Source organism: Thamnophis elegans, chromosome 12 (assembly GCF_009769535.1).
Source record: "Thamnophis elegans isolate rThaEle1 chromosome 12, rThaEle1.pri, whole genome shotgun sequence".
Taxonomy (NCBI): domain Eukaryota; kingdom Metazoa; phylum Chordata; class Lepidosauria; order Squamata; family Colubridae; genus Thamnophis; species Thamnophis elegans.
In genome coordinates, this window is record NC_045552.1 from 3315704 (window position 1) to 3334297 (window position 18594).

General features: G+C 48.4%; 1 protein-coding gene across 1 annotated transcript; it reads right to left on the reverse strand.

The window, feature by feature from the left end:
• Positions 1 to 12024: 12024 nt before the first annotated feature.
• Positions 12025 to 18217, reverse strand: TMEM91 (transmembrane protein 91). The gene is made up of 3 exons (XM_032227444.1): positions 17801 to 18217; positions 14162 to 14305; positions 12025 to 12183 (listed from the first exon to the last, which is right to left on the reverse strand). Exons 1-3 carry the CDS (start codon positions 18215 to 18217, stop codon positions 12025 to 12027), a joined length of 720 nt encoding a protein of 239 aa, XP_032083335.1.
• Positions 18218 to 18594: the final 377 nt, after the last annotated feature.

Here is an 18594-nt window from a genome sequence, read left to right on the forward strand (position 1 = left end):
TGGGATGGCGGGGGAAGCGAGCAACATCTTTCCATCATTTTCCACGGTCAAGAACTCCCGCGCCCAGCTGGGGTCTTCGTTCCTGGGCAAATTGCAGCGCCGTTTGAAATGGGTTTCCTTCAATGGCTGCCCGTTTTTTACAAACAACCACACGAAAAACCCTTGGGCCGTTGGGAGGAGGGGGGGAAAGCTGTGGCTGGACACGCTGGATTGCTTTTCACAGCACATTTAATTTGGCTTCTGCAAGAGCCCATTATCTGGAGGCACAAAATATGCGCTGTTGTTGTGTGCTCCACTCGCAAGCAATTCCACTGTGCTGGATTGAAAGCAGGCGAACCATGAACCGTTCATGAGTTTGTGGGTCTGGGTGTGAAGCCCGCAAACCCACGTCGGGCGTGGGTGCAGCATGGTGCTTTATCGAAACCTGGCTTGGGAGGAAAGTCACCGCCCAAACCATGACTCTCTGGGGTGGGGAAATCAGGTTAGGTGGGTCCTTGACTTAAGAGCCACAATTGGGTCTGGGGCCTCCTCGGTTGCTAAGCAATGTGGCCCCATCCAATTTTATGATCTTTTTTTTTAAACGGGACCATGAACTAATCATACGGTCGTTGAGCAGATCACGTGGGCGTTAAGCAAACCCAGCTTTGCCCCCCGTTAACTTTGCTGGTCGGGCAGCCAGCTGGGAAGGTTTTAACCCCAGGATTGTGGTCTCCCCCGAGCAACGTGCGCTAAGTTGGTGTTGGTTAAGTATATTGTGTGAATTGACTCCATGGTGGTTTGGGAGCTGTAGTTAAGGTCTCCGCATTCATCACAATCTTGTGTCCCTGCATTCATCACAAGTTTTTGTGTGGCTCTGGTTCCACAAACTCGGGTCTGGGACTGATTGGCAGAGGAGAAATTCACCGTTTTCCCGCAGTAGTTCCCGCATCACCGCACCTGTTCGGCGCGCCTCCGAGAAGATGGATGGCCCGTTGAATTGAGCCGGAGGGCTGAACTGATTCCTTATTTGTAGCCGCTTGTCTGCCTTCCCGCCGGCTACGGAGTCACATACTGCGGCCACGCCGTGTGCCGTTGGTAATTGAGCCGAAAAGGCGTAAACGAGCCAGACAGTTTTTGACAGTTCCACGCGAATGGCTCGGCTGACGAGGAGGAGGAGGAGGATGGGGGTGGCATGGAGAATTGGGTTGCTCGTTCCCTCCATACATGGGGTGGGGGTGGGGGAGAGAATGGATGTCTTCCTTTGCATATAAATTGACTAATTAAAACACAGTCTTGCGAGTAGGCCAGATAAGGAAACTCAAAAAGATGAGCTAATTTTCCTTTATGGTGTGGCTGCATTAACAGGAACCTTGCAAGCCAATCTCCCATAAGTCCCTTTTTATCACCTGATTCATCATCATCTTTTAACAACCCCATAATCCTTTGCTGTGTGGAGTCTGGCCAACGGAACTGAGCTAGCTAGAGTGTTTTACTGGCCAGATGCCTTTCTTGTCACCAATGAGGAGTTTTGTTCGGCAGAGACGGAAAGGGAAATCTTTTTTCTGTGTTTATTTTTCTACGTCCGTTACGCAGCTGAAAGCTTCCGGCTCCTTTATCTTACCGTACACGAGGCAGCACCTGTATTCTTTCCCGAGGTTGTTCTCGTGTACAAGTAGTCCTCAACTTGCGACCGTTTGTTTAGCGACCGTTCGAAGTGACAACGGCCTTGGGAAAAAAAAGTGACTTGCGATCCTTTTTCACGCTGTTTCAGCCTCCCCGTGGTTGTGTGATCAGATAATTTACAACCGACTCATAGGGTCAGGTGATCTGAACTTTGATCACGTGACTGCAACGGTCGTTAAGTGTGAAAAACGGTCGTAAGTACCTTTTTCCAGGGCCGCTGAAACTTTGGTCAGTAAATGAATGATTTGTAGGGCAAGGACCACCCCTTTAATTGAAGGCTGTGCCATGGGTGCAATTGAGACCTGGGACTGGGGGTCCTATCAGGGAGGTGGCAGAGAGCAAGGCCTGTGCTGCCCCCCACCCACCCAAATCTGTTTGGGAGGGGTCTTTTCCTTCCTTCTTTCCTGCTTTTAACCATCTCCCCTTGATTTCTGCAGCTTCAGCAGTGCATCGCCACCGCGCAGCGAGCGGCCGAAACCATCTTCCGCTTCTACCGAGACGCTGCCTGCAGGAAGTATTCAAAGTGGTGACTGCTGCCCCCCCCCCCAATCACCAGTGCAATGGGACACTCCTAAGGAAGAGAGGTTAACGCAGCCAACATCCTTCCCACAGCGGACTCTGCTTTCCAGATGTGTGTGGGCTGCTGTTAACCCAGGTTGGGGAAACCTAGCCGAACAAGCTAGGAATGCTGGCTACCTAAACACCGACAATCCACAGCGCCCAGGACTTCGAAAATACATGTTACATATCCTGCCTGCAGAAAAAGTTTCCGGATCCAGTTCGATTTTTGCTCGGTTTTACCTATTTCTCCGCCCCACCAAACTGATTCTCCCCATCCTCATCTTCTTCCCTGCCATGACCAGGAAGGAGCAAAGGAATAATTCGTCCTGGTTTGCTTAAAGGAAGAATTCATCCTAGTTTGCTTAAAAGGAACGATTTATCCTGGTTTGCTTAATGCTTTGCCATATATATATATATATATTTAATCTCTTGCATGTCAGTTATTAGAAAGGCTTGTACATTACCTGAAGCTACCAATTTTGATCGGCCGGCTTGGTGGCAAGAGGGTTGGACTAGAAGACCTCCAAGGTCCCCTTCCGTTATTCTGTTACTCTTATTCCACTTAATTGGAGAAGCAGCATGGTGGACCAAGATTTCACCAGCCTTGGGTGGGGGTGGGGGGTCACTTGGAAAGGATCAGTTGCTGTGCAAAATGTCATCTTGCTTCCATCCCTTTTTCGAGGCGTAAATCTCCAAACCATTTTTAAAAAAAAATAAAAAAAAATAAATTTTGAGATATTGAAGGCGGGAGAAACAGATAACAGGACTTCAGGAATGACCTGTTAAGTTTTGAGTCATCCCCCCCCCCTATTATTTAAAAAAACACTTTTCCTAATCAGTAGAGGGAGCTGTAACACCGGCAGAAGAATTCCAGGGCTGCGACGTAATGAAGGGGGGAAAAAACTGCCCTTGATTGAGTACTCTGGATTTTTGCTGCCTCTGTAAAGAAATGAATGTCACAAATAAAATAGCAAAGAGGAAATCCCAGCTCTGCCCTATTTTTTTATTTTTGGGGGGAGCGAATCCTTGTTCTCTTGGAAAGATTTTGCAGATCCAAGGTGGGTGAGATCAAGTAATTGTTGCGGTGAACATGTTATATACATCGTCACGACACATTTAAAAAAAGCTGTCAGTCACATGTCGGGGGGCTGCCATCTTGACTTTTTCGAATCCCTCTCCGCAGAGACCCTCACGCACAAGAGAGAAACTGCAGCATCCCCCCCCCCCAAAAAAAATATAAATAAATTTCTTCTGTTTTTGCTATCCATATTCCGAAGCCACTGACTGCAAACTGTTGCCCTAAGCCAATCTTTCTCAACCTGGCCACTTTAAGATGGGTGGACTTCAACGCCCAGAATTCCCCCAACCGGCATTTGAAGGAATTCTGGCAGTTGGGAATCTGTCCTTCTTAAAATTGCTCAAGTTGAAAAATATTGCGATTGCTGAAAAGCTGGACATTTGAGAAATAAGGGGAGCAGATGGAGACGGGGGGCAGCTCTGTGTTGAGTTTGATGCTAAATCAACGCAGGCTGGGGAATTCTGGGAGTTGAAAGATGTTGAGACACCAGAAAGAGTGCAGAGAAGAGCAACCAGGATGATTAGGGGACTGGAGGCTAAAACATGGAAAGAATGGTTGAAGGAACTGGGCATGGCTAGTGGAGAGAAGAACCAGGGGAGACACGCGAGCATCTTCCAATATTTGAGGGGCTGCCACAGAGGAGGGGGGCCAAGCTATTCTCCAAAGCACCTGAGGGCAGGACAAGAGGCAACAGATGGAAACTAATCAAGGAGAGAAGCAACTTAGAACTAAGGAGAAATTTGCTGACAAGTGAGAACAATTAATGAGTGGAACAAACTTGCCTCCAGAAGTTGTAAATGCTGCAACACTGGAGGGTTTTAAGAAGAGATTGGATAACCATTTGTCTAAAATGGTGTAGGGTTTCCTGCCTGAACGGGGAGGGGGGGTTGGACTAGAAGACCTCCAAGGTCCCTTCCATCTCTATTCCATTCCATTCCATTATTATTATTCTATTCTAGTCTGGTCTATTCTATTCCATTCCATTATTATTATTCTGTTCTATTCCATTCCATTATTACTATTCTATTCTATTCCATTATTATTCTATTCTATTTATGTTTTAGTTTCCAGGCCTTTAATCATCTTAGTTAGATGGGTGGACTTCAACTCCCATAATTCCCCAGCCAACGTGCTTTTAAAATGAGTGGCAGAGCAAACACCGCACTCCTTCTAGCCCTGATGATGTTACCTAGCTGGGTCATGAAACATCTGCAAGAAAGTAAATCAAGGAATGTAAACTCTATTTTATTCTGTTCTACTGTTCTATTTTCTCTATATTCTATTCTATATTCTCTATATTCTATTCTATATTCTCTATATTCTATTCTATTTTCTCTATATTCTATTCTATATTCTCTATATTCTATTCTATATTCTCTATATTCTATTCTATATTTTCTATATTCTCTACTATGTTTGCCCTATTCTATTCTATGCTCTATATTCTATATATTCCATTTTCTATTCTATACTCTACTATATTCTATATATTATTCGATTCTATTGTTGCCCTAAGCTTTGAGCGGAACATAATTGTGGGATGTGATGCATGAATTCAGACACTGATTATGTTTATCCTCCGGGGGTTTATTTAAGGCTCTATATCTGCCAGCGTTTCCCACGAGAGCCTTCTTCATTTTACCTTGTTTTTTTCTGGCTGACCACGTTTATGCAAATCCAACTTGTTTGTTTGCTGCAATGCCCAAACTCTGAAATTAAGGATAATTCCGTACAGGGAGAATCCTCGACTTAACGACAGCAACCGAGTCCAAATGTTCTGTTCTTCCACGAGACATGTCTTCAGTGAGCTTTGCCCCATTTCAACGGCTTTTCTCACCCACGGTCGTTAAGCGAATCGCAGCAGTGGTGAAATCAGCAATGAGATTGTGAACGAATCCGGTTCCCCCCCCCTTGATTTTGCTTGTCGCCAAAGGGGATTTGCAGAGACTTCCGGGACACTGCAACCGTCATAAATATGAGTCAGTTGCCCGTTTTGATCCTGTGACGTGGTTGTAAGTGCGAAAAAAAACCCTGACGCGCATATGTGCAGAAGGCAGAGGAGAGGAGAGCAGTGGAAATCTATGGGCCGGTCCTTGGGACGGATAGAGCCTAAAACCTTAACCTTAAGGCCCTTTATTTCAGTACTGTGGTAACTTTGGACGGTCGCTAAATGAATGGTTGTAGGTTGAGGACTACCTGTATGTCAAAATGAAACAGGCAAACACAGCCTTTTGTCGGTTGCTGAGTTTTGAATCTGCTTTGTGGCTTCATCCGCTGTTGCAATTGACGGACAGAAGATTTCGGCTCCAGCTTTCCCTCCCCCCCCCCCGCCTCCTCTGGAGGACCCGCAACCTCCCTTTGTGTCACTTTGAGGACGAACCTTGAGTTGTGATGGAGTGTCTGGAATCTCTGTACCGTATCTGGCTCGTTATTATTCTCTGGAACTTTCTGGCTTCTTGTTGTTGTTGTTTTTAATTTGGCATTATTGGCAAGCAGGGCACGAAGATTCGTGGGGCCGGTGCCAACCACGAATCCGCTTTGCAATCATGGCTTGGCACGCGGCAAAGGCTCAGGGTGTGTGTGTGTGCAAGCTAGGAAAGCAATTGTGATCTCCCAAAGGACTTCCCCTCGTCCGATGCCTCTCCCCCCCAAAAAATCGTTAAATCCGATATCTCAATCGCTGTTGCAGTTTTGGGGGGGAAGCTGAAATGCCTCCCTCCTGAATTCCAGGACTGCGGATTTTAGGAAAGAGGATGAGACACTATTTTCCTCCTTCCAAAAGGCGGGGTGGATGGGTATTGTTTTCTTAATAACTCACTGAATGCAGCATCTTAGCTTGTAATTATTCCCTCCCCCCCCCCCTTATCATCACCTACCCACCCTGCAACGAAGTGGCAAGACACATTGTTGGAGGGTAGAAATATTGAACCCCTCTGCGTCCCTTCTAAAAGCCATTTGAAGAAGTCCTTGGCCAAAGCTGAGCATCGTTGACCTTAAAAGAGACTCCTGGGCCCAGCAGTCATCCAACTGGTGGTCCATGCGAAAAATTTGGTGGTCCGCGGAAAAGATCTTTGCATTTTTGCATTTGTTACATAAAACAAAAGGTTCCCTTCGCACAGATGTGCTAGTCGTTCCCGACTCTAGGGGACGGTGCTCATCTCCGTTTCAAAGCCGAAGAGCCAGCGCTGTCCGAAGACGTCTCCATGATCATGTGGCCGGCATGACTCAATGCCGAAGGCGCACGGAACGCTGTTCCCTTCCCACCAAAGGTGGTTCCTATTTTTCTCCTTGCATTTTTTACCTGCTTTCGAACTGCTAGGTTGGCGGAAGCTGGGACAAGTCACGGGAGCTCACTCCGTTGCGCGGCGCTGGGGATTCGAACCGCTGAACTGCCGACCTATCTGATCGACAAGCTCAACGTCTTAGCCACTGAGCCACCGCCTTCCTATATATTGTTATATTTGCTTCACATGACTATGGGGATGAAGCACTTTCTGAAAGGGTGAAAAACGGCCATCGGTGACTTTTTCCCGTGCCGTGGTATCGGGCAAACAATGATGGCTTGTTAAGGATGACACCCCTCTTCCAAACTCCAAACCTAGGCTGCATAAACAGAGGGATAGAATCAAGTTCATGTGAAGTGTTAATCCCTGCTGAATTTCGGTCTCCATGATGGAAAAAAGATGTGGAGACTCCGGAAAGAGTGCAGAGAAGAGCAACAAGGATGATTAGGGGACTGGAGGCTAAAACATATGAAGAACGGCTGCAAGAACTGGGTATGTTTCTAGTTTAATGAAAAGAAGGACTAGGGGAGACATGATAGCAGTCTTCCGATATTCGAGGGGCTTTATAATGCCCGGATGAGGCCACACTTGGAATTCTGCATCCAGTTTTGGTCGCCACGATGTAGAAAAGATGTGGAGACTCTAGAAAGAGGGCAGAGAAGAGCAACAAAGAGGATTAGGGGACTGGAGGCTGAAACATGAATGATTGCAAGAATTGGGTATGTCCAGTTTAATGAAAAGAAGGACCAGGGGAGACATGATAGCAGGGTTCCGATATCTCAGGGATTGCCACAAAGAAGAGGGAGTCAAGCTATTCTCCAAGGCACCTGAGTGTAGAACAAGAAGCAATGGGTGGAAACTAATCAAGGAGAGAAGCAATTTAGAACTGTGGAGAAATGTCCTGATATTGAGAATAATTAATCAGTGGAACAACTTGCCTCCAGAATTTGTAAATGCTCCAACACTGGAGACATTTAAGATTGGATAACCATTTGTCTGAAATTTCTTGCCTGAGCAGGGGGTTGGACTAGAAGACCTCCAAGGTCCCTTCCAACTCTGTCATTCTATTCTAAACCAAAATCTTTCAGAAGAAAGTCTTGCTCAAAAGGGAGAATTCAACTGTCGTGTGACACGCTTGCATTAAAGTGTTGAATATCGGCTGTAACCGTGTCGGATTGCAGCTCCTTCTGGTTAAGGAGATCATTTCTCATTTGCCTTAAAACTGACAGCTCCTCACCCCCAGGGCAGGCGTGCGAGAGATCCCTGGCAAGCTTGTTTATCTCTCTTTCCCCATCGTTTCCCCCTCCCTCCCTCCCCACCTCCGCTTGCTTCCTGAACGTCTCGTCACCTTCATCGCTGGCCAGGGAGGAGAGCCATCCTTTGCCTTAATTAATGAGTCTCATGGCACGGATGAAATTAAACCTGTTTTTCCTCGGCTGAAGCCAGCCTGTCCTCGTTGCAAAGTTTCTTTCGCAAGGACAAGAGTTCTGTTTCTCAACCTTGGAACTTTTTGAGAGGGGTGAACTTCAGCTCCCAGAATTCCCCAGTCTTCATGTTTTAAGATGGGTGGACTTCAACTCCCAGAATTCCCCAGTCTGCATGTTTAAAGATGGGTGGACTTCAGCTCCCAGAATTCCCCAGTCTTCATGTTTTAAGATGGGTGGACTTCAACTCCCAGAATTCCCCAGTCTGCATGTTTAAAGATGGGTGGACTTCAACTCCCAGAATTCCCCAGTTTGCATGTTTAAAGATGGGTGGACCTCAACTCCCAGAATTCCCCAGTCTGAATGTTTAAAGATGGGTGGACTTCAACTCCCAGAATCCCCCAGTCTGCATGTTTAAAGATGGATGGACTTCCACTCCCAGAATTCCCCAGCTAGCATGTTTTAAGATGCATGGACTTCAGCTCCCAGCATGGCAGCTGTGTGGAATTCTGGGAGTTGAAGTCCAGACACCTTCCAGGGACCAGGATTGAAAAAAACCCTTATTCGGAGCCTCACAAGTGCCCACTCACTTCTTCCGTCTCCCCCACACGCAATTAAAGGCGGGGTGACCTTGTCCCTTTCTGCCCCCCAAACAAACCCAGATTTAGTTTGTGAGTCTTCCTGCCTGCCATGTCTCGAATGCATCATCTTATCCGGTCGCATTAAATCACTTCGCATCTAGTCTGCCCATCTTCCGCTGCCCGCTGTATCCTGATGCGGAGCAATAACGGAGGTTTAAATTAGCGAAACCCAAACAACGTGAATCTGGAGAAATCGGTAGAGGGTTGGCATGCCGTGTCCTGCGGCCGGTTCCTGGCCCAGTAGTTGGGGGACCCCTGATTTAAAGGCATCAACATTGGGGTGCTGTGGCTCCCTTCTCACATTCTATTTACTCCGGTGTTTCTTGGCCTTGGTCACTTTTAAGATGTTTAGACTTCAAATTCACCCTGAAATTAAGGGGGGGTTTTTTGGCTTGTCAGCTGTTGCCCCTTCCAGCAGCCGAATTAGAGGAGGAGGAGGAGGAGGAGGAGGAGGAGGAGGAGGAGGAGGAGGAGGTGGTGGTGGTCCTGGTGTGGGAGTCAGGGTCCAGAAAGCCGAAAATCAGCTGGCCAGCATGCACATGTGTGCTGGGGTTGACGGCTCATGTACTAGCAGATACGGCTTCGTGTGCCACCTGTGGCACGCGTGCCCTGGGTTTGCCATCATGGTTATAGGATCTCCTTCTTAAGCAGGGGTTGGACTAGAAGACCTCTGGGTTTCCTTCCAACTCAGTTATTCTTTATTCTGAGATCCAAAGTCAGGCAACCTGAGGACTCCGAGGGGGAAGAGGGAATGGAGCTGTCAGAGAGAGGAAGGGAGGGGGAGGAACACGGAGAGGGAGGGGGAGGGAGAGGGAGGGAGAGAGAGAGGCGGAGTCTGGGCCGTCTGTGAGTCCTCAGATGGAGAGTCAACAGCCCCCAGGTCTGGAGGTGGCTGATGAGGAAGAGGAGGAACATCTGGGTCAAGTGCCTGATGCGTGGATGCACAGAAGGCAGAGGAGAGGAGAGCAGTGGAAATCTATGGGCCGGTCCTTGGGACGGAAGAGCCACCGCTGCTAGTGAATCCCCATCCTAGCTCTGGGGATCAAAGATGAATAGAAGGGGCAGATAACTATTCATCTCCCCTGCCGGATGGACTTGTTAGCCTGCAGTGAAAGAGAAACTTTTTGCCGGCATTCCTAATAAAGGAATATTTGAATTGTTGTGTTTGGGGAGCTGGGTCAGAACAGGCGGCCTCCCACTCCGAAGCCCTCACCCCCCCCCCCGAAGGTGACCTCTGGCGTTCTGTCCTTATACCCCCCTGTCTTTTCATCTGAGCCGTGACGGAAACGATTGTTCGTCCTGGAGAAAGCTGTTCGGGGACCCGGCATAAATATGTCATAAAGCATCCTTAATAATTCATAGCCGCTTTGGAGAAGTGCAAAAGAACAAGGAAGGAACAGAACGGCGGGAGGGAGGGAGGGAAAGAGACCGAACGGGGGAGAGATTTTCGTGGCTTCAGCGAGTCCAGCTGGCCCAGCATGAATGAGAGATGAGATCCCCCTGGAAGGGATCGGACGGTTCTTCCTGACCTACTTAAAGGCAGTCCTCGATTTACGCCCAGAATCGAGTCCAAATTTCTGCGGCTAAGCGAGACGTGAGCTTTCATCACGTTTTACGAGCTTTCTCTCTGGCCAAACTTGCGAAGCGAAACACTACGGTTGTTCAGTTAGTGACATGGTTGCTAAGCGAATCTGCCTTCGCCCTTGACTTTGCTGGTCAGAAGGTCACCAAAGGGGGGGGGGTCACGTGACCCTGGAATATGGCAACTGGACGCTGCCACCTCTGCCTCCGACGCAGAGCCCCCATCAGAGCCTTCCCCAGACTCCAGGACTGGCCCAGGTTCCTCCTCATTTCTGAATCTGCTGGCCACTGGAGGGCCACAACAGCCAGGGAGGGGGCTTCTCAGGGTCTCCACAAGGCCCATTTTGGGCTGGCAAAATGTTGCAGGAGGCCCTGGTGGCCAAGAACATGTGCTCTACATGGGGCAGCCCTTGAAGAGCATTCGGAGACTTCAGCTTGTCCAAAATGCAGCCGCGCGAGCGATTGTGGGTGCACCTCGGTACACTCACGTTACACCTATCCTCCGCGAGCTGCACTGGCTGCCTATTGGTCTTCAGATACGCTTCAAGGTGCTAGTCGTCACTTATAAAGCCCTTCATGGTATTGGACCTGGGTACTTGAGAGACCGCCTGCTGCCAATTACCTCCAACAGACCGATTAGATCCCACAGATTAGGCCTCCTCCGGATTCCATCTACCGGCCAATGCCGACTGGCGACCACCTGGAGGAGGGCCTTCTCTGTGGCTGCTCCGGCCCTTTGGAACGAGCTCCCCGTGGAGATTCGGACCCTCACCACCCTCCAGGCTTTCCGCAAAGCCCTTAAAACCTGGCTGTTCCAACAGGTGTGGGGCTGATGAGTTCTTGTCCCCGCTCAAATGGTGTGTCTGTTGATTGTTTTTAAATTGTGGTATTGTTTTGTCCATGTCCCTTTTTTCCCTATTTGTATCCCCTCCCTCCCCCTGACCTGGTTGTGAGCCGCCCTGAGTCCCTTCTGGGAATAGGGTGGCACAGAAATATAATCAATTCAGTTCAATTCAATTCAACACCCCCCTCCTCCCCACCAAATATCCGGGATGGTCCTTTGATATTTGCAGTCTGGCCCCATGGGCCAGATTTAAGCACCCTGTGGGCCGGATTTGGCCCGCGGGCCGTGAGTTTGAGACCCTCCCCCTGCCCTAGACATTTCGCTTTGTGGATGTTGCTCAGCACAACGAGGACAACGAGGGGGGGGCAGGGCATTGACCCTTTATTGAGTACCCCTGACAATCAGACCATCACAGGCATGGCGGATCGAATGGCTGTGTAGAAAAGGAGGCATGACCGAGGGGAACAGATAAATTGGGGGCTTCGTAAGGGGGTCCGGGCAAGCAAAGCAAACACCTCTCAGCTGGTGCCCTCCCCCAATGATCAACGCTCCACCAGCTTCCTCCAAGTCCCTCCAGTTCTCCTGGGCTGGACAGTCCCTCCTCAAAACTCCAAGGACTGGTTGATGCCTCTCAACTTGAGATGCCCCAGGAGGTTGAACCGCAGCTGATGGTGAGTCTTTCCCAAGTTCCTGCTCGGCTTCTCGGTCTGTTTTCCGGTTTTCTCACAAGCGAACCCGCCACCGTGACCTCTTAAGTCCCCAGAAATTGTCCGTTTGAACACAACCCCCTTGGGTTGATGTCCTTCTTCACAAGACCAGGGTAGGGGAGTAGGTCTTCATGTCATAATGTCTGCATTCGGTCACCCCCCTCTCTTTCCTACTCCATGGGGAGGCAAGGAACGGGGTGACGAGTGGCTGGTTGGGGAGGGGGGGGAGGCAGGAGAAAGTCTTAGGTGGGGGCCTTGTTAGAGAGATAGGCGATGAGGGCCACCACGGCGCCGATGTAGGTGCAAATGCCAAGGATGATGGCCAAGACCGCCAGGGCAAATGTTTGACGGGAAGCCGTCCACGCTCGGGGATAGTCACCCATGGCTGAAGCTTTGTTGGTCTGCAAGGAGGAGGAAGGATGGAGAGAAAGGAGAACGTCAAGTCAGCTTCCAGAAGTTGAGTTCTCCAATAGGAGAGGCTATTTGGAGCGGTATTCTTTTTGCTACAGAAATTATTTACTTTTAGACAATCATAACACAAGCAAAACATAAAGAGAATAAAACTTGATTTTTCATCACAAACTGTGTGTCGATGGGTTACAAGGTACCATCACTTGCAATTTATATGAATTCACATATTATCAAATCCAATATATTTATATATATTATTGTTGTGGCCCAGTAGGAGACGTTGGAGCTGCCACCAGACTCCGACAGCGAGGGGCCCTATGAGTCGGCCCTGGAGGATGTGGAGGACCCTGGACAGGGTTCCGACTCCGAGCAGGGTGCAGAGAGACTGGTTGGCCACCAGGTGACGCCTGAGCCTTGGATCAGTGGGGAGGAGGCAAGGGGGGAGTGATCCAGAAACCAACAGTGAGTTGTTCCTGGATGCACGCCGTCGAAGAGCTACTCGGCGTCAGGAGCAATTACAGGAGGTAATTGCGCTCAGCTGGTGGTCATTAGGCTGCTCTCCAGACTATAAAAAAGACTGCTTGTGCCACACCCTTCTTGCAGACGTCAACGCTTTGACTAAAGAGAAACTAACTTGGCAGGCTGGATTGCTGCCAGAGTTTGTCTGAATTGCTGCCAAGGTCCTTATCTGTTTGTTTACTTGGCTTTCAGCCACCGAGATTCTGGTCTTGTTATTAAAGGACATTCCATGTAAGCTTGTCTTGGTTTTCATTACTGGACGGAGAAGGGGATCAGAACACATTATTATCATTGTATCTTATTTGTTTGAATATCACTATTTATTCCTTCACTTTCAATGAACTATACAATATATAGGGATTCTTTATACTATAACGATTCATTACATCATCTTCAATCTATCTAATAATAATATATCTTTATGTTATATTCAATGTCATTCTATTATTTTTGTTTTGGTAACATTCTCTAGTATCTTTCATTTCCATGTTTTTTTTAAATCTAACCACTGATAAAGTGAATCCCATTGTCTTATAAAATTGTTTATCTTCTTGTTCTCTAATTTCAAATGTCAATTTACTCATTTCTGCACATTCCATTATTTCGTAAATAACTTCTTCCTGTGTTGGTATTTTCTCATTTTTCCAATTTTTAGCAAATACAATTCTAGTTGCCGTGAATATTTGAATAGGTATTCAACTTCGTTCGTCAGAATATTTGTGCTCAGGGTTGAACCGATGGGGTCCTTGGTGCCCTCTGAGCTTGGCGGTTCTCTTGCAGGCATTTCATGACCCAACTAGGTAATGTCATCAGTGCTAGAAGGGAGTGGGGTTTGCTCTCTGCTTATAAACCCCACTGCCTTCTAGCACTGATGAGGTTACCTAGTTGGGCCATAAAATGAAAGATAACCGAGCTCAAAAAACACCAAGGACCTCACTGTCCACTTCCTGTTTCTCCTTCTGCTCCTCCATCCAAACCCCACTTCCTTCTAGCACTGATGTTGATACCTAGGGTGGTATTAAAATGTTTGCAAGAAAACCACCAAACTCAGAGAGCATCAAGGACCCTGAAGTCCTCTTTTTCCTCCTTCTCTTCCTCCCCTTCATCATTTTCCTCCTCCTCATCCTTGTCCTCCTCCTCATCGTCCTCCTCCTCCTCCTCCTCCTCTCTGGAAACCCCACTGATAATGCTACCTATTTGGGCCACGAAACAACTGCAAGGAAACCACCAAACTCAGAGAGCACCAAGGACCCCATAGCCCTCTTCTACCTCCTTCTCTTCCTCCCCTTTATCATTCTCCTCTTCCCCACAACCCCCTCTCTTCTAGCACTTCTTGCTGGACCTTCATGGAGCTTTGTGGCTTCCAGGTTTGGCTGTGTTTAGAAGAACCATTCTCTCCCAGTCTGCCCATCTATCCTCAATGCTCCCTTCCTGGTCCTTCACACTCACCTTCTGTGACAGGTAAAAGGCAGCGATGCCTAGTGGCCAGAAGCAGCACAGCATGGAGAAAACCGCCAGGCCCAGATAATCCTGAGGCTGCAACATGGAGAAGCTGCTCTCGCTCTCGGTGTCACTGTCACTCGAGGAGTTGTTCTGGAGAGGGGAGGGGTGGGGAGAAGACGGATTGTCAGGAAGGACCCCCACCTAACGATGACATCATGAAAATGCTGCATGCCTCATGCAATGATGTCATAGCAACTTGGGTTGATTACGTCACCGCCCCCAAGTCATCCTTTGATGATGTCATCATCCCCAAGTCATCATTTGATGATGTTACCATCCCCAAGTCATCTTTTGATGACATCATTATTTCACGTCATCCTTTGATGATGTCATCTCCAAATCATCCTTTGATGACATCATTATTCCGTCATCTTTTGATGATGTCATTATCCCCAAGAATCTTTGATGATGTCACCATCCCCAAGTCATCCTTTGATGATGTCATCATCCCCAAGATCCTTTGATGACATCATCACCCCCAAGTCATCCTTTGATGATGTCATTATCTCCAAGATCCTTTGATGATGTCACCATCCCCAAGTCATCTTTTGATGACATTATTATTTCAAGTCATCCTTTGATGGTGTCATCTCCAAATCATCCTTTGATGACATCATTATCCCAAGTCATCTTTTGATGGTCATCCCCAAGATCCTTTGATGATGTCACCATCCCCCAAGTCATTCTTTGATGATGTCAACATCCCCAAGTCATCCTTTGATGACATCATTATCCCATCATCCTTTGATGATGTCACCATCCCCAAATCATCCTTTGATGATGTCACCATCCCCAAATCATCCCTTGGGATTCGCAGCAAAGGGTTGGTCCATGAAATGGTTAATGCTTGGCTTGTTTTAAAGAGCAGCTTCATTTCCAAAGGCAACTTTTGAGCATTACTTGGAACATGTCCCAGGAAAGGGGGCTGCCCCAAAGAAGAGGAGGGGTTGTCAAAGCTATTCTCCAAAGCCCCGGAGGGCCGGAGAAGGAGCAACAGATGGAAGCAAATCAAGGAGAGAAGCAACCTAGAACTAAGAAATTTCCTGACGGTAGAACAATTAATGGAATGGAATGGAATGGAATGGAATAGAGAATAGAATAGAATAGAGAATAGAATAGAACAGGGACAGGAACAGGAACAGAATATAATAGAATACAGAGAATAGAATAGACTAGAATATAGAAAATATAGAATAGGACAGGACAGGAAGGACTGAAATAGAAATAGAAATGAATAGAATAGAACAGAACAGAACAGAATAGAATAGAGAAAATAAAGAATAGAATAGAACAGGAACAGGAACAGAATAGAATATAATAGAATACAGAGAATAGAATAGAATATAGAAAATATAGAATAGAATAGGACAGGAAAGACAGGAATAGAATAGAATAGAATAGAATAGAATAGAATAGACCCTATTCTATTTCAGACAAATGCTTATCCAATCTCTCCTTTAAAACTTCCAGCCTTGGAGAATTCACAACTTTTGGAGGCAAGTTGTTCATGAATCAATTAATCAATGGAAGAATTTGCCTCCAGAAGTTGTGGGTTTTTTCACTCAACAACATAAATTTCAGTGGTTGTCATATTTTGAGGACTACCTGTATTAGTTTATACTATGAACTAATTTTAAAAATGACAGGGGGGAAAAAAAAGGAAATATCACTGCAATACTACCGTGAGCCAAAGGCCTGTGTCTCCTCTCCTCCCCTTCTTGCCTGCCCCTCTGGTCGAGGGGGAGGGTTTGATGCCTCACTTTCCCTTTTGAGCAAAGAATTGAATCAGGGCACAAAACCCACTGAAGCAAAACCGCCCCCTCCTCTCTGAACTGGAAGCCAGATAACTTGAAAAGCCGAGCCAAAATACTCGTCACCGATGCCACTCTGTTGAGCCGAAGTAGGTCAGCCCCACGAAATATCGCCGAGATAACAAAAGCCCGGAGTCGGTGGAATAAATGGCTTTTCATCAGAGCCATTCGACATTAATAAAATAAAATAAAAATAAAATTAGGTCCCACCGAGACATCGGTCGTTTGCACAGGAAGAGGGATGCTCCGAAAATCTCTTTGAAAACCCGCCAGATGACTCTATGCGCAAAAATGGAAGGACACTTCGATTCCTACTTTGGACAAGTGGCTGCGGAAGTTGATGGAGTTGGCTGAAATGGCAAAATTGACTATGGCCATAGGGAGTTGACCATGGAGAGTTGGCCGTGGGGAGTTGGCCATGGGGAGTTGACTGTAGGGAGTTGGCCGTAGGGAGTTGGCCATGGGGAGTTGGCCATGGGGAGTTGGCCATGGGGAGTTGGCCGTAGGGAGTTGGCCATGGGGAGTTGGCCATGGATAGTTGGCCATAGAGAGTTGGCTATAGGGAGTTGACTGTAGGGAGTTGGCTATAGGGAGTTGACTGTGGGGAGTTGGCCATGGGGAATTGACTGTGGGGAGTTGTGGCCATGGGGAGTTGGCCATGGATAGTTGGACATAGAGAGTTGGCCATGGGGAGTTGACCATTGAGAGTTGGCCATGGGGAGTTGACCATTGAGAGTTGGCTGTAGGGAGTTGGCCATGGGGAGATGACCATTGAGAGTTGGCCATTGGGAGTTGTGGCCATTGAGAGTTGGCCATGGGGAGTTGGCCATTGGGAGTTGTGGCCATGGGGAGATGACCATTGAGAGTTGGCCATGGGGAGTTGACCATGGGGAGTTGGCCATTGGGAGTTGTGGCCATGGGGAGTTGACCATGGAGAGTTGGCCATTGGGAGTTGTGGCCATTGAGAGTTGACCATGGAGAGTTGGCCATTGGGAGTTGTGGCCATTGAGAGTTGGCCATGGGGAGTTGGCCATTGGGAGTTGTGGCCATGGGGAGTTGACCATGGAGAGTTGGCCATGGGGAGTTGGCCATTGGGAGTTGTGGCCATGGGGAGATGACCATTGAGAGTTGGCCATGGGGAGTTGACCATGGGGAGTTGGCCATTGGGAGTTGTGGCCATGGGGAGATGACCATTGAGAGTTGGCCATGGGGAGTTGACCATGGGGAGTTGGCCATTGGGAGTTGTGGCCATGGGGAGTTGACCATGGAGAGTTGGCCATTGGGAGTTGTGGCCATTGAGAGTTGACCATGGAGAGTTGGCCATTGGGAGTTGTGGCCATTGAGAGTTGGCCATGGGGAGTTGGCCATTGGGAGTTGTGGCCATGGGGAGATGACCATTGAGAGTTGGCCATGGGGAGTTGACCATGGGGAGTTGGCCATTGGGAGTTGTGGCCATGGGGAGTTGACCATGGAGAGTTGGCCATTGGGAGTTGTGGCCATTGAGAGTTGACCATGGAGAGTTGGCCATTGGGAGTTGTGGCCATTGAGAGTTGGCCATGAAGAGTTGACCATTGGGAGTTGTGGCCATGGGGAGATGACCATTGAAAGTTGACCATGGAGAGTTGGCCATTGGGAGTTGTGGCCATGGGGAGTTGGCCATGGGGAGTTGACTGTAGGGACTTGGCCATGGGGAGTTGGCCATGCTGAATTGTCATAGACCCGTCTCCCTCCTGGCTCTCCCCTGAAGGACCCCCCAAAACAGCCCAGCTCCTACCTCCACCTCGGGCAGCTCCATGTCCCCCACCTCGTAGCAGACGGTGTGAATATCCGTCTCGAGGGCGATCTTGCGTGGCAGTTCGCCTGCCCCTTTGCCCTCCCCGAAGGCAGTTTCGATATAATCTTTCTTCTTCCAGTTTTGGGGGTTGCTGCATTTCCACAGCTCCGGGTAGAGCTTCGATTCGGGAAGGTTGGCGGAGAGGATGGTGGTCCTGGACAGGCTGTGGGGATTCAGGAGCTGGTTGGGTAGAAGACCAGTGCTGGGGGAGAGCCAGGGGAGGTTGGACGGCACGTGGTGGGACAGCAGTCCGGAACGGTCGTGGGAGCTTGCCCAGTTGAGCATCCCGCCAGGGAGGAGAGTTTTGCTAGCGGGGTTTCCCAGTAGCGGATGTTGTAGTTCATGGATGTTCTCCATTGTGTGTGGGAAATTCTGGATTCTTCTTGCTTAAGGGGTCCTCACCCTTCGGTTACCTGGAAAAGCAATTGGAAACAGACATCTGGCACCCTCTGGAAGCACTGGGACTACATCTCCCAGAATTCCTAGCCAGTACTGACTTATTTCATTTATGTAAGAGAGCCAGTTTGATGTAATGATTAAGGCGCTGGCCTAGAAACCAGGAGACAGTGAGCTCCAGTCCTGCTTTAGGCATGAAAGCCAGCTGGGTGACCTTGGGTCAATCACCAGGAGATGGTGAGTTCTAGTTTCATCTTGGGCATGAAAGGTGGATAGGTGACTTTGAGTCAATCACCAGGAGATGGTGAGTTCTAGTTCCATCTTGGGCATGAAAGGTG

Excerpts from the sequence above, each read along its gene's own strand:
- TMEM91 (XM_032227444.1), bottom strand. The coding sequence starts at position 18,217 with ATGGAGAACATCCATGAACTACAACATCCGCTACTGGGAAACCCCGCT. Across the intron at positions 14,306-17,800 it reads TGGAGCTGCCCGAGGTGGAG|AACAACTCCTCGAGTGACAG; the intron begins GTAGGAGCTGGG and ends TCCCCTCTCCAG. Across the intron at positions 12,184-14,161 it reads CCTTTTACCTGTCACAGAAG|ACCAACAAAGCTTCAGCCAT; the intron begins GTGAGTGTGAAG and ends TCCTCCTTGCAG.